Genomic DNA, 14,369 nt, shown 5'->3' with positions numbered 1-14,369 from the left:
GATATCGAGGTACATTAAAATTGAGTCCGCTGCAACCCTCATGACATTTAAAATGCTACGCGTATATTGAGTAAAGTTGTTATATTAAATATAATCATATTAAATACAAGCTCGTCCGCTGGATTCCCAAATTATTTGGTTAAATACTTTGAATACGAGAATACCGAGTGTTAACAGTAGTAAATCCTCTATATGGTATGTTTACTTTGCTATCTTGAATAGGTAAATAACATTTCACTTTAACGCATTTAACCAATATTAACATTTAACATTTAACATTTAACCAATATTATACGCATATGCACATAATGTTACTGTTACATATAATGATATATACGTAGATATACACGTTAATTAAATCCTCTATATGGTATTTTTATATCAGTATCGTAAACATTGTAAACCGGAAATCTTTTATTACACACGTACATATACAGTCAATATTATTGTTACATATAGTGATACATACGTTGATCCACACATTAATTAAATCCTCTATATAGTATTTTTACTTTGCTATCTTGAATAGATAAATAATCTCGAATATAGACATACAGGTACACTTACGTTGATATACACCTTTGTACAAGGTGTCAAAAAATTTTTTATCACAGCGTTTTTTTAAGACGATTTTATAGCTTCGAAATTGATCTTGACACGATTTTCAATGTTAAATTATTTTTCTATTGCATCATGGGAGGACTCATTAGGAGGAACGAAACTTCTGTTTTCTTAGAAAAAATGTTTGAAATTTCATTAATTCCTAGATTGATTTTATTTATACTTTAAGGTCAGATATGACATCAAATAATGTCAATACTAATATCTAGTTATTTGTCAATTTACAGCATCTGAAAAACAAGACATCTTCGAGACAGCGTGGGTTTTCTTTCCAACTTTCTTAACTTTCAACAATAAAATTTTCGTCAAACGATACAATCTATCCAACAAAGTTCTTGTAGACAGCCAATCTCGTAAGAACATAGATCTTCTTCAAGTATTATTCTTCACAATGCTTCGTGTGGAATTTCTACTTGACGAGTTATTATTAAACGATTAAAAGCTTATTATTATACGATAATGTAATATCGTAGAATAGCTTTGATTGGAGATCGGCTGAAATTAGAAAACACCGTGTACGCCGTCTTTTTGTGGTTTGTTTACATCCAAGAGCGCCTAGTAACAGTGACGCGAGAAAAGATAAGCAGCGTCAAAACAGAAGTACGGTTTCATATTTCAAGGAGTGGCAATCGAGAGGCCAGAGTATGTGAGCCGAAAAGTGTGTGTGTGTGTGTGTGTGTGTGTGTGTGTGTGTGTGTGTGTGTGTGTGTGTGTGTGCGTGCGTGCGTGTGTGTGCGTGCAGGACCGAGCAGGAATGCATTGGCGAGGTTCAGAGTTGATCGAGACGTCGAAGCATAGAGTCGTTAGAATTGAGTTGCGAGTGTTGTCGAGTGTTAGAGTTGCTAGTGAGAGAGAGAGAGAGAGAGAGAGAGAGAGAGAGAGAGAGAGAGAGAGAGTTACCAAATAGTTGTCAAGTTATTTGATGTAAATACGAGCGTTGCATTTAGTTTTCCTGTTAATCAAACATCGTTTCTCTGTCTGTATTTTCTGTCTGTAATATCTGTATTTTCAATCCATTATTAATAAATTATAATTAATCGGACAAAATTACACCTTTAATATATTCCGATATTACAATAACTTACTTTTTTCTACGTCAATGGACACGAAAGACGTTGAGTGAGGAATTAGAACAAGTGTGGATCGTTGGAAACCACTATGCTGCGGTCTACCATTCGTTTTACCCTATATATACCACGGAACAAAGGATAATTTTCACCGGCTTGGCTATGGCTACTGGTGTGGATCCAAGTATTCGGGCCATACTAGACGCTATGCAGAAGCAGAACGAAATCAAGTTAAGAAAACTGTTAAAGGAGACTATTAAAGTAGCGACTAGTCGGAGTTATCAGGGTAGTTTAGTTTCTAATAATTTGAACAAAAGCTTGGAGAAAACAGACGTTACTGTAGGAAATGAAGAAATGGTTTTGAAAGAATTTTCAAAAGAATTGCAGTCTAATGTAGAAAATTCTTATGAAAAGAAAGTATCAATTGACACCGCTTCACAGGATTATATTTTCATTAAAACAGACTTAATGTTTGATGTCAATAGCTCAACAGAATACCAGAAAGAGTCTGTGAAACGAAGGAAAGAAGATATTGCAGTATTGTATAATGATTTGTCACCATCTTCGTCACAAGATACTCAAAATTTACAAGAACGGTTCGACAAAAAAAGTAAAAGTTTAGGAGAAGCAGAAAAAGATCATAACAAGAAGGATAATATTTCAATGAGAAATATTTTGGACGGCGATACAAATAAAGAAAACCAAATTGAAACGAAGGAATTAGAAGCAGTTAGTAAATCAACTGCTGAAAATGATACAAAATCAATAGACAACGTTGAACAAAATATATCATTAGAATCCATACAAAAAGCAAGAGATAATGCTTACAATAATGAACATTTGCTTATAGAAGAAGACCAAATGATGACAGCGAAAAATGCGTGTGACACTACAGAATAAAAAACTTCAGCAGATCTTATGTCGAGAAATTTAGATGCTAATACACAAGAGAAGTCTTTAGAGAATAAAGATGACAAGAATCCATCTCCATCTATGTTAGATAGTAGTAAACGGAGCAGTCGTTATAATGTTGCTGCAAAATTTGAAGAAATTGTTTATAATCAAACCAGACAATCAAACACAAATAAAATTTTGCGAAGCGCTTTAAAGACGAAATTAATCGAAGACAAGTCTGAAATAATTAATAAACAAAAGGCATCGGAAAATGTAGAAAATAAATTTGCCAAAGAAGAAAAAAGAGGTGTTAAACAAAAATCAATTTCAGATAGTGAAAACGAAACAACTGATAAGTTCGTCAACGAAGGGAAGTTCTTTTAACGAACACAGCTAGTGATAGCGATAGGTATAAATCTGTAGAAAATGATAATGCAGTAACGGGTGTAATAGCAACTGATGAAGCGAAACATAGAGGCAGACCTAGGAGATCGGATAAAGTCGAAGTTAAAGAAGATGAAAATACAAGTGTAAATTCCGACCAATTGCGGGGAGACGTAACCGCGAGGAGAGACGTCAACGGGGGTCGTACGATTATATCAATCGACACCACGAATTGATCGATCCCCTGATTTCCGTTGAGATAATAGGGGTGATTGAGTTTGTATAACACTGTGATTCACTGAATTATAAATTATATATTTCCAACACTTTACAGATTACACTGACGTAGAGAAATAAATAGTTAACAACTTGTCGCACGAAGATGTGATAGATATGTACGCTAGAGCAGGGCTCTTATAATGGAGATTAATGTATTAATGTACTTAGCACTATAATATATTTAGGAGAGAAGATGTATGTTCGACAACACCGAGAACCGACAAAAGATTTTCGTAAAGTATGCGACTCTCGCGCTATGTGTAGACTGCCGCGTTAGGCGTTAGTTTTTAGACTGACTGTCGCTCTTTTTCTAATACAGAAGAAAAGTTCGGTGTGGGTATGCCCCTGTGCCTAAAGAACGCGGATTCGTTGTCCCCACTTTCGTTAGGAAAAGTGAGGGTAACGAACCGCGGTGTCGATTGGTCATGACCTGCACTACTGCTCGAAGGGATGAGTAGGAAGTCTCCTACCATCGTGGTGGATAGATGACTGTGTGCGTGAGGAAAACATAGCTTGTTTTATTAGAGGGCTATTCGGATTTTCCTAATGGGTGCATACCCGTTTTCTCCGTGTTTTAAGTACGTCTAATAAACCCAAGGACCTCTCTAAAAACCGACTGTGTTTCGAGAATATTTTTAAGCTTTAGAAATTCTTCAAGACAAACGGATTGAAGACACATGGCGAAACACTACAGGGAAGTGAAAGTTATGGTGGGTCCTTAGGTTTATTGAGGGTCGAAGTGACGTTACGCAGGCTGGTTGTTGTCCGGTGGTGCGAGCTGGCGCGGGCTGGCGTGCAGATGTTTTAGGCGGCGTAACAACAAGGAAGATCCTAGAAAATGAGAAAGGTGGATTAGAAGAACGAAGAAAACTCGAAGAAGATACAGAAGAAGAAACTACAGAGACAGAAGTCAATTCAAAAGGTATATTAAATAATAAGTGCGATTTACTTGATACCGAAAGAGCTATTGAAATTAATGATACGGTTCAAGATATTAAATTTACTGAAGGTAGAAGCCGCACTCAAAATGATATGGAAGATGTAGTAGAAGATTCACAAGAATTATCTAATAAAAGTAAGTTATCAGAAATAAGGATTGCACTTAACAAAATTGAATATACAAAAACTATTTTACGGAATAAAAAGAATTCATTAGAAAGAGAAAGAGGAGTAAGGGAAAAGAAGAAAATGTACAGACAGAAATTATTTAAAAAAATATATCAGATGATAAATGTGATTTGCTTTAGAAAAAAAAAAAAAAGAAATATTATCCACAAACTACATTAGGAATTTATCTATTTTAGTGAGGAGAAAGAGAAAGGATAGAGGAGTTGATCAATAGACTGTGGATTTTGAAGCGTTTATGAAAAACTTACAATTTTAATAAAATATTCAATGTAAAGTCTTTGTTATAATATTCAGATAGATAGATGAAAAAAAAACTGAATTTGCATAATTACTCATGGCTTATTGATCAATCATGCGACTCGTTCAGAGGTAACTCGAGTTGTAAAGGCGACAATTTATTAAAAATGGTATATCTGACGTACGATGCATTTGTTCGTGTAAAACTATTTAAATAAGTATAAAAATCACGCGAAAAAAAAATCTACTGAAAATAATGTTGAACTAGTTAATAATAATAAATCATATAGTGAAACACAAACCTTAAATCAAGATTTTAAGTTCAAGAAAAAAAAAAAAGAAAAAAAAAGAAGAAAGAAGTTGATAAAATGACAGCAACATGTAGCAGCAGGCGAGAGAAAATAGGCCAAATTTCTAAAAGAAGAAACGATGCTCAAGAACTCGGAATTTCTCGAGTGGATATGCTAAACAACGAATTTAATGAACAGTTGAAAGAACGTGAAACAGCAATAGAAGGCTTACATCAAATGTTAAAGCATCAATCGGAAATTCATAAAGTTACCTTAAATGAAGCAAGTTTGAAAATAGGAGAACTGCAGAGTGCAGTGTATCAATGTGCACTAAAAATGCAAGTAACGTGACGATTACTTTTAGAACACCACAAGCACCACGAAAACACAATCAAGACCAAACAAGATCAAGTTCAAAAGTGAAGTTACGTGAGCTTATTACTGCTAACGACCAAAAATTGAATTACGATCCCGAGCATCAACTCGCTGATCTTCAAGTAGAATGTTCCGACAAAGACAGGACGACACAAGAGTTCGAGAAACACATAGAGGACATGAAGGAGGAAGTGCAAAAATTAGAATTGCAACTCGACGAGTTACAAAAAAAAGAAAAACACACACGCACGTAAAAAGAGTTCAATCTTTTGGAATACAAATTGAAGAACTAACAATAAAATTAGAAGAAATAACACAGAAGAAATAAGTCACAAATATGAAATTGCCTGATGGCTGATGTTGATCGTTGACGTTTATAGCGAAAGAATTCCGTCAACGGCGCCATCTGGATCCTTGTTGAAAAATTAAACAAGCCGCAATAGCACCATTACGCTCATCACCCAGAGTAGCGTTTGTCGCTGAGTCGAGGAGCTGGAGGATTCATCATAATCAAGGACATAAATTTTACCACTTCCGGTAACGTTCTTCAGGTGATCCAGACATTCGAAATCACAACATTCTTTTCCAAGGCGAAATTTTCTGCATGGCTGTAGTAAAAAGAAATCGATCAATTGTACAGATCAATCGTCGAATTGCATGTTTGTGAATGGTTTGTGGGTGATTAGGTGGAGAGAATTGAAGAGTTTGGAGGTGACTGGAAGAGTGTTTTGGGCAAGGTAGATTGCAGAATGGTTGCGGTAGCATTGTGTTAATTATGGGTTTGTACATGTAATCTTTGTATGTATCACTACATACAACCTAACGTATATTTTTAATAATACATCAGAGTTTTAGTTATTTCATAGCTATGAATTTTATACTCTATAATCTTGACGTTTTATTTCACAGAAGCGTTTGAATATCCATAAAAATTAAATGAACCAATGTATTCATTATCTTATAGAGAAGATATATTATTTTTAATTATGTTCCAATTATTTATCATGATCCTGATTTCCTTATTCTGAAAATTTGAAAGGAAGTTTTGTAGTTTGATACTTTCAGCGACAAAGGGTCAATATTGCTTTAGTATATTTCGTCACATATACATGTATATCTATATATCCACCGAAAATGCGCTCTTGTAGACAAACGCTCGATTCGCGTCATAGCTTTTAAAGCTCGTCGCATCTCAATCCGTTGGAAAAAGTTTTTCCTGTAGCATATTTTATTTTTACGAACCAACAAGGTCTTTGTTTATTTCCTTCTTTTTTTTGCTCCAATTCCCCCATTGTTTTTTCAAGGATAGTATTTCAGAGCCATTAGTCAAGTTCATTGTAACAATAAACGTACGTTTCGGAAACATTTTGTGCTGTGAAACAGAATACACTAAAGTTTGAAGGTCACATCGATTTTCGAAAGTTTATAAATGGAGGTGTATGACAGTATCACCAGCTGTTGCTGTCCCCAAGCGCCAAAATACGTTCTGACTACTATTTTATGTATCTCACAGAAGTATGTCTTCATTCATCATCTCCCATGCCATCCACCAACGTGTTCTTAACATGTTATCTCCTAGTAAAATATTGATGTTGAGTCAGATATCCAACTGAATAATCTTTTCGGTGTCTACTATAAGACATTTAAAACCAAGGCTCGTACACACGTGTGCTTATACGTCAGATGTAATACTTAACACGAAACCTGCTTATATTAATATTAAATTTATGCATAGTAGGATGTTCGACCTTTGTAAAAATGAAATTATAATACATTTCATACAGTTTCACCGTGGAAAAGTGAATCTTTCTAGCATGTCCACGCAAATGCAGGGGAGGGGAGGACTGTGCATGCACCAAACAACTTTACGTTCGTAATTTTTCACACAAATGTACAACTGTAGGGAAAAAATTATCTCTGATTTTTCGGATGTTAGGAATCGACAATATCGCATAACGGAATGCCGTGTTCTACGTATTCTATTTTTGTTACGACGAAGTTGTGGTACAAACGAAGTCCACATAAGAATAGTACAACAAAATCGGTTGAGGTTAGGTTATCGTGCAGATATCGCGGCTTTTGCATTGGAAATCACGCAACTGCCAGTCTCGTCGTTCCTTGTAAACGAAAGAAAGGTATTGTAATCGGTCGGAATTAACATAAAACTCGTCGCATGCGACCATATGGCCTGAATGTTGAATAAACGAGAGTAGAGCGCGAGCTATGTGATTCTAACCGTTTAGGCGGAAACTAATGATTGTAACCAGAGCCGAGATATATGCCAATATTACTTTGCTCGACAAAGCGTATAAGATGAGGAGAGAATCGCGATAAGGTAGAACAAGAGACAGATATTCTCTACGTAAAGCAAGTCTGTCAACTAGATTGAAATCCTACAGCTATAACTACAGTGAATCCATATTCTGGCGAATTGTCTTTTCACAAATGAAGCTTCTGAAGAACGGAATTGATACAATAACTACTGTTCATTCATAACTACTGTTGTAAGAATCTATATATTTGTCTATCTATATCTATATATATATCGATCTATATATATTTGTCAGAATGTCATTTTATCAAAAAACCCATCCTCTGTAATCATAGTTTAACGAAGCATAATTAATAGAAGAGGTAGAGCGTTAAGTGGAGATGATTTAATCACAGTTAAGTAGATAAATCTCTATATTAGTCTCTTTAATTAAAATGTCCTACGTTTTATTTGCGTCATTTTTTTCCTTCATCCAATTTAAAATGTTTAAATAACAATAGCCTATACAATATAATTTTATGTAAAAAAATTGATTATACCATGTTTATTACAGATATTTAACATTTTTGTGTACATACAAAATTTAAATTATACCTCGCTTGAGAACAAAAATTCTATTTATTTTCCTAACATGTACTAATAATTATTGATCAAACTAGAAAAAGCTGGAGGAGATTACTTAGGAAGATTACTTAGCATCTTATATTCCTGGCAAGGCTCGAACGTTTTATCTTCCTTTAGATTTTCCTAAGTTTCCATTTCTCTGACTTGCTATTTTAGTTAGCTTAGTATACGTGCTATACATAGGTATGTATAGTGTCATGATCGCGACAGTCGTGAGTTACCCACGCTTTATCCTCCGTAAACTATTTATAAGAGAAGAACAAATTACATGTTAGAACTTTCATTCAATTTACCAATACAAATAATTTTAAACAAGAAAAAAGACCTAATGCAGTGGTTTCAACTTAAACATATCCAACAGTTATTTACGAATAAATAGTATAAATCTTTTAGCAACATGAAATTCGCGATATTTATTCAAATATTTATATTTACAGTGCGCCATCGGCAAAGAAAACGTGTTTATCGATTTTATGCTTTTGCCACGCAAACAGGGAAATTGCAACTCAAAATTGAATTCGCACTGCAAAGCGTCGACGTTACGACATCAATTACATACTTCAAAAACACCGAAGGTATCACACGGAATCAGAGAGATTCTATGAGAAGTTAAACGCATAGTCACCCTATTGGGAATAGGATTGCTTTGATTCGAGCTCAAACATAGGGAAAGCTGAAAGAATCTTTTGCGGATCTTCCTTCTTCTCTACGTTGGATTTTATACAAAACGACTTTAACCTTTTCAAGGAAATACGGAAATAAGGATTTTAGATAGAGAGAGATTTATCTGGAAAGAAATGGATAGAAAACGTAGAACCAGTTCTTGTTGGTTGAAAGATTTTTTCTCTTCGCAGAGATTCAAGCTTTAAAGAACGATCAAATATGTGCGCAGCTGACTTACGCGTGAAATTATTATTAAAAAAAATTGTTGCATTTAAAAGGATAAATATTAATTTAAATTTAAAAAAATTGTTAGTTCAATTATCATGTTTAATTTAAATTTAAAATAATTGTTAGTTCAATTATCATAAGTTTAAAGATATGTAGATATTGTATTTACATATCGAAAATCAGACAGCAATATTAATTAACACACCTAGTCAAACGCACACGTACTTTAAAACCGTGCTTTAAAATCGATATTCGCTGAAACAATACATCGCTCTGCGCTTCCAATTTGTTTTCGCACGAAGAATCAGTCCACTCATTGTTACCGTCACCATCTCTACCGTAATCTATATTACTCGAATAAATTCTATATCTTGATTGGAAAATCACATATTTTAACGAACTTCCTTATTTTTTGTTTTTTATGACTTCAATTGGCAATTTCCATAATGTTCTATAACTTGACAATAGACTGATAATATTTCAGGATATATATACATACATCATGTTTTTGAGGATTCTGTAGTAAAATATATTATAATAAATTATAGGAAAAACAAACTATTTAAGAAAAAATTACCACCTTCGAGTAATAAATTATAGAAGGTTACCAATGTAATTTAAAACTTAAAACTTAAAAATAATCTATTACACGTAACAAAGAAAAAGATTTCTTCGCAAACGGTAACTCGAAAATTACAGCCATTGCTGTAGAAACATAGTTTTACAGGGAGAAGAATTTCGCTAGAAACTCTCGACGATGTCACATCAAGCGAAAATTCAATAAAGCGATTACTAACCATACTACCAGCGGCAATCGTGTTACGGCAATTCGTAAATAAGTTAGTCTTCTATTTGCAGAAACGTCTCTGGCAATATCGTCACACTCTTGATTACGTCGGCGCTATCAAATGGTCTTTGGAAGAAAGTTTTCCATTATCTACTTTTGCCCATGGCGTCGTTCCAACAAATGAATTCGAGTTCTGAATCGCTTTGTCTCGTATTACCGCTCGTATTACCGCTCGTATTACCGAATTGCTGCTTCTCACGACTAGCAAAGTGTTTCGCAAAAAAAAAAAAAAAAAAAAAAAAAAAGAAAAAAAAAAAGAAAAAAAAAAAGAAAAAAAAGAAGAAAAAAAAAGAAAAATGGTATCGGAAGGATAGAAAAAAAAGCGGTGGCCTACATCAAGCAATCTTCATGCCGATAATGCATTTATTATTCAGTTCGTTCATTTTCTATCGCGTAACAGACACTGGGATAACTGACAGAACGAGCGTATAAATCTTGCATCTCTCGACCTGACTTCTCCCGATGGAAAAATATTTACTGGTCTGGAATCGTGCATCGCTAATTAGTAAAAAGGTAATAAGCAAGAAAGCAATTATACTACCGGATTGGTATTTCTATTTTATTGGAGATTAATTAACCTGAGTAAACCAACAAAAACTTATCGAAAATCAATCGAAATTAAATCACCTTTTCAAACAGGCTATAAATAGCCAACTAATATTTGCAGTAATAAACTTCACTTTCGAATAAAGTATACGCTCTATAAATTGTAAATTGATAATTTCGTTATTATATCATTTTTCTTAGTCTAAACTGGATTCAGTGAAAAGAGCTTTCAATTGAATTACACACTTCATTAGTTTATGAATTATATTCGTTACCATACGTACAAAAGAAGGGTGACTGGTTTAAAAATTCAAAGGGTAGAACCTCCAAGCTCACGATTGGAAACAGATTCAGTTCAATGGTTTAATTTGCCATTTAATTGAATTCTCTGGCAATTTCAGCGAACTGTGGGCTTTAGAAGTGTCCAGCATTCAAAGGCAAGACCTCCTCCATCTTTCTCTTTCTTTCAGTTCCAACCTCAAGTAATTGACCTGTTAATTCGACGCTATATTTACATGCTCGCAAGGGATTCAGACGACTTCATTGCGTTAAATTCGCAATTTAGCAAACACGAATGTCTCAATCAATTTGTAGTTCGAAACAAATAAAAGATAATCAATTTTTCAAAATAACAATCGATATGTTCAATGCATTTGTCGATGCGTTTGATCGTTATGTTCATTTAGCATTTTTATAATAAAAGCGTAGAACACATGTACATACACATAATATTCCATGAAATGATTTATACAGACTATGAGTCTCGTTTTATCATATTATAAAAGAATGAATTTTTCCCAATAAATGTAACTTCATACAAAATCTCGTTTAAAAAATTCAGTTTTTATTCTCATCAAATTAATTTAATATCGGAATATGTCATTTTAGTCGTTATAAAAATTTTATGTCAAAAAGCGTTCACAGATACATATATAAATAAATGTCCAATCCTATGCATTTATTTAAGCTGAAATCTGAACTTAAATATTTATTAACAATATTCTGACGAATATATAATGAAAGATAAAAGCAGCTTTATTTTTTTTATAGGATGGCTCATGCTTTTTATTCATTTTATGTTTTTCGTTGTCAGCGCGTAACTACCTATCAACCGCATGAATGCCAGGTTTTACTACTCAGAAGCGAAGAAGCGAAGAAGCAAATATACGTTAGCTTGCATGGAAAAACGTTAGATACATATAAAAGTCATAACGTAGCTATTTACACCTATTTACATGGGGAATATTTATTTTTGTATGAAATATTTTTGCTTCTGAATTCTCATTATAAATGTACGTCCATTTCCTACGTTAAAGTACGTCTCTGCTTTGAAAACCTTCATTTAAATATAACGGTTAACAAAATATTATTAGAGAAATATTAAAACGAGACGCTAAAAGAACATTTTAATAAAGTACAAATGATTATTTGTTCTTTATTAAATTGCACTGCTGTAACTCTAATTTTATTAAATTCAAAATGAATCATTTATAAACTGAACCGGAATATAAAATTTTATTCCGCAAAAATCATAAAGTTGAAAGTTAGGAACGAATAACAAATGAATAACCTAGTTTCATTAAAAGGCACGTATACGCCAATCCGCGTAATAACTTTGACACTCCAATTATTATAAAATATGTATCCTTAAGGGATTCTTTTGCGCGAATGCAAAATACTTTTCATACGTGCAACTGAATAAATGGCGCGTGATTTTCAATATTTCTTTTTGTAGAATTTATAACAAAGTAACTTTTTCACAAATGTTTTCGCTAACATTTTTACAACGTAAATGTCTTCTTTTGTAATTAATAATTTCAACATTTCTCTGAACAGTTTCGTTGCGATAAAAAAAATATACAAAGCTTATGACGTACTTGTTTAAAAATATTTATACGGAACAAGACTTTGAATTTGTCAGACCAATCGTTCTAACGAACGAATAAATTAAACGACTCGTAACAAAAAATTATTCCTGTCCATGTTTCTCTTTGTAAAAGTAATTCAAGGCAAGTTAGATGAATCGTTGTGTACCCTATTCGCGTAGCATGTGCTTTAACGACCAGCGTGCAAGCGTTAACGGTGTGCTTTAGTTTCTCTCTGGTTGTGTTAAGTGTTTAAGTAATGAGCATATACTCACTACGGGCGGGTTGCATACGATCGACTGGCACCACTTCAGCCTCGAATTATAGCAGGTGCAGAAACTGCAAACCGAAGGTCCCGGCTCAAACGTAAGATCATGTCGAATGGTTTCTCCTTGAAAGTCAACACAGCTGTTTGTAACATCTGAAAACGATTCTCAGCTTGAATATCTTTGCCATTCGACGGTCGTACGCGCAGTTACGTTAACCGTTTCAACGCCACTCAGCGTGATCATGCTGTACACGTAGTGTGGTGAACTGTGTCGCGATGTTTGGTTACGATTGTCAATTCACAACGCGCTCGGTTCCGAACGTAGCTTGCCGCTAGTCTATCAGAGTTTCCTCTCGTAATTACTTTTCTTTCAAATAATCGTAAACCAAATAAAGAAAAAACTAATGTATAAATTACCTCTTGAATTGGAAAACCAATTACAGAACGTCACACAAACAAAAGGTAAAGCACGAATATTTGGCAACCTTTTGACTCTTTAGTGTAACGTTTCTGATATAGCTGATGAAGTGAAGCGTGAACGCGTTGAACGGTATGTTTCGACAAAAAAAAAAGAGCAGTGCAATCGAGTTGATCGGCACTTCTCGTAAATAAATAAACGAAGCGCTATTGCGCTTCATGGTACAATCCGATACGGATTTTTAAAACATCCCTGATACTGAAACGGCTAATAGCGTTACGAAAACGATCGCGCCAGGAAATTTTTGTTCAACGGATCCGCATTGCGGCTGCCACGATGCTTTTACGTAGCATTGATGCTTCATCGATGAAGCACGATTGAAATTGGATATTCGATTTCTTACTGGGGAGAGAGTTTTCATATCGTGTTTACTGTTTCACTTCGCAAGTGTGCTTTACAGTATACGTTAGAACTTGAAATCGAGCTATTTGAGTTAAAGTAGCTTGTAGCTTGAAATGACGTTTAAAGGATATAAGAATAGAAGGCTAAGAAGGCTAAAATTCAAAAGTGTATATATACATTACTAATATATAATGCCTATAATATATAATATAATAAATAATAATGCCTATATATTGGCTAATTTATCAATTAATTAAATCCGTGTATATCAAGTTTTCTATAATTTAGTACTTTCGTGTAACTACAGAAATTTGATGCAATATAAAACTTGATTAAAACAGCGATTCATTAGGAAACGAGAATAATGATGCAAATATTTTTTGTAGCCATTATATAGGATTTCGATCGCATAATTAATCAGTATCAACTTACCAATCTTTACAAACTGGAAAATATAAAGAAGAACCGACACTATTATGATTACCGCAATTATGATTGCTTTCACGTACACGTTCATTGTTGGTAAAAAATTTCGATGACAAGCGGAAACAAATCAACAATCCAGAAATATCTGCAACAGAAATCAGAATACACTCGTTTTCGCATGGTTGGATCAATTTCGCGTGGGACTAACCTGATTGAACCTAACGCGGGATAATTGCTCAACTCACGACCTTAACCAGCCCGCTTGATTCTCTGTAAATGCTTGAAATTGACGCTTGGATTCTTTCCAGATTAACTAGCTTTGCCCTCCCCCCCCCCCCCCCCCCTCCCGTTATCTATTTTCTTAGATCGACTTAAACTGCCGCAACATATTATCTTTCTTCTTTTCTTTTCTTTTCTTTTCTTTTCTTTTCTTTTCTTTTCTTTTCTTTTCTTTTCTTTTCTTTTCTTTTCTTTTCTTTTCTTTTCTTTTCTTTTCTTTTCTTTTCTTTTCTTTTCTTTTCTTTTCTTTTCTTTT

The 14,369-nt window shown here is 33.9% G+C and overlaps 1 protein-coding gene and 1 long non-coding RNA gene across 3 annotated transcripts in view; one reads left to right on the top strand and one right to left on the bottom strand.

The window, feature by feature from the left end:
- LOC126876935 (omega-amidase NIT2-like) overlaps window positions 1–1,936 on the top strand; it is a 62,273-nt gene extending 60,337 nt beyond the window's left edge. The window contains exon 7 of one of the 2 annotated variants that reach the window (XR_007694628.1): window positions 1,395–1,936. Coding sequence is in view for 1 of the 2 variants with exons in the window: in XM_050639800.1 (XP_050495757.1) it covers window positions 849–1,060 (212 nt within the window). In the remaining variant the exon portion in view is untranslated. Of the gene's footprint in view, window positions 1–848 lie in introns of both variants that reach the window. The other variant, XM_050639800.1, reaches the window with a different exon arrangement.
- Window positions 1,937–3,837: 1,901 nt separating this feature from the next.
- On the bottom strand, window positions 3,838–12,823 carry LOC126876956 (uncharacterized). The gene is made up of 3 exons (XR_007694635.1): window positions 12,596–12,823; window positions 3,938–4,076; window positions 3,838–3,861 (listed from the first exon to the last, which is right to left on the bottom strand). It is a non-coding gene; the product is annotated as an uncharacterized LOC126876956 (long non-coding RNA).
- Between the last annotated feature and the right edge of the window lie 1,546 nt (window positions 12,824–14,369).

This window comes from Bombus huntii, unplaced genomic scaffold (assembly GCF_024542735.1).
Source record: "Bombus huntii isolate Logan2020A unplaced genomic scaffold, iyBomHunt1.1 ctg00000107.1, whole genome shotgun sequence".
NCBI classification, from domain to species: domain Eukaryota; kingdom Metazoa; phylum Arthropoda; class Insecta; order Hymenoptera; family Apidae; genus Bombus; species Bombus huntii.
The sequence above is the reverse complement of the archived record's forward strand: the minus strand, read 5'-3'. Positions and strand labels throughout refer to the sequence as shown.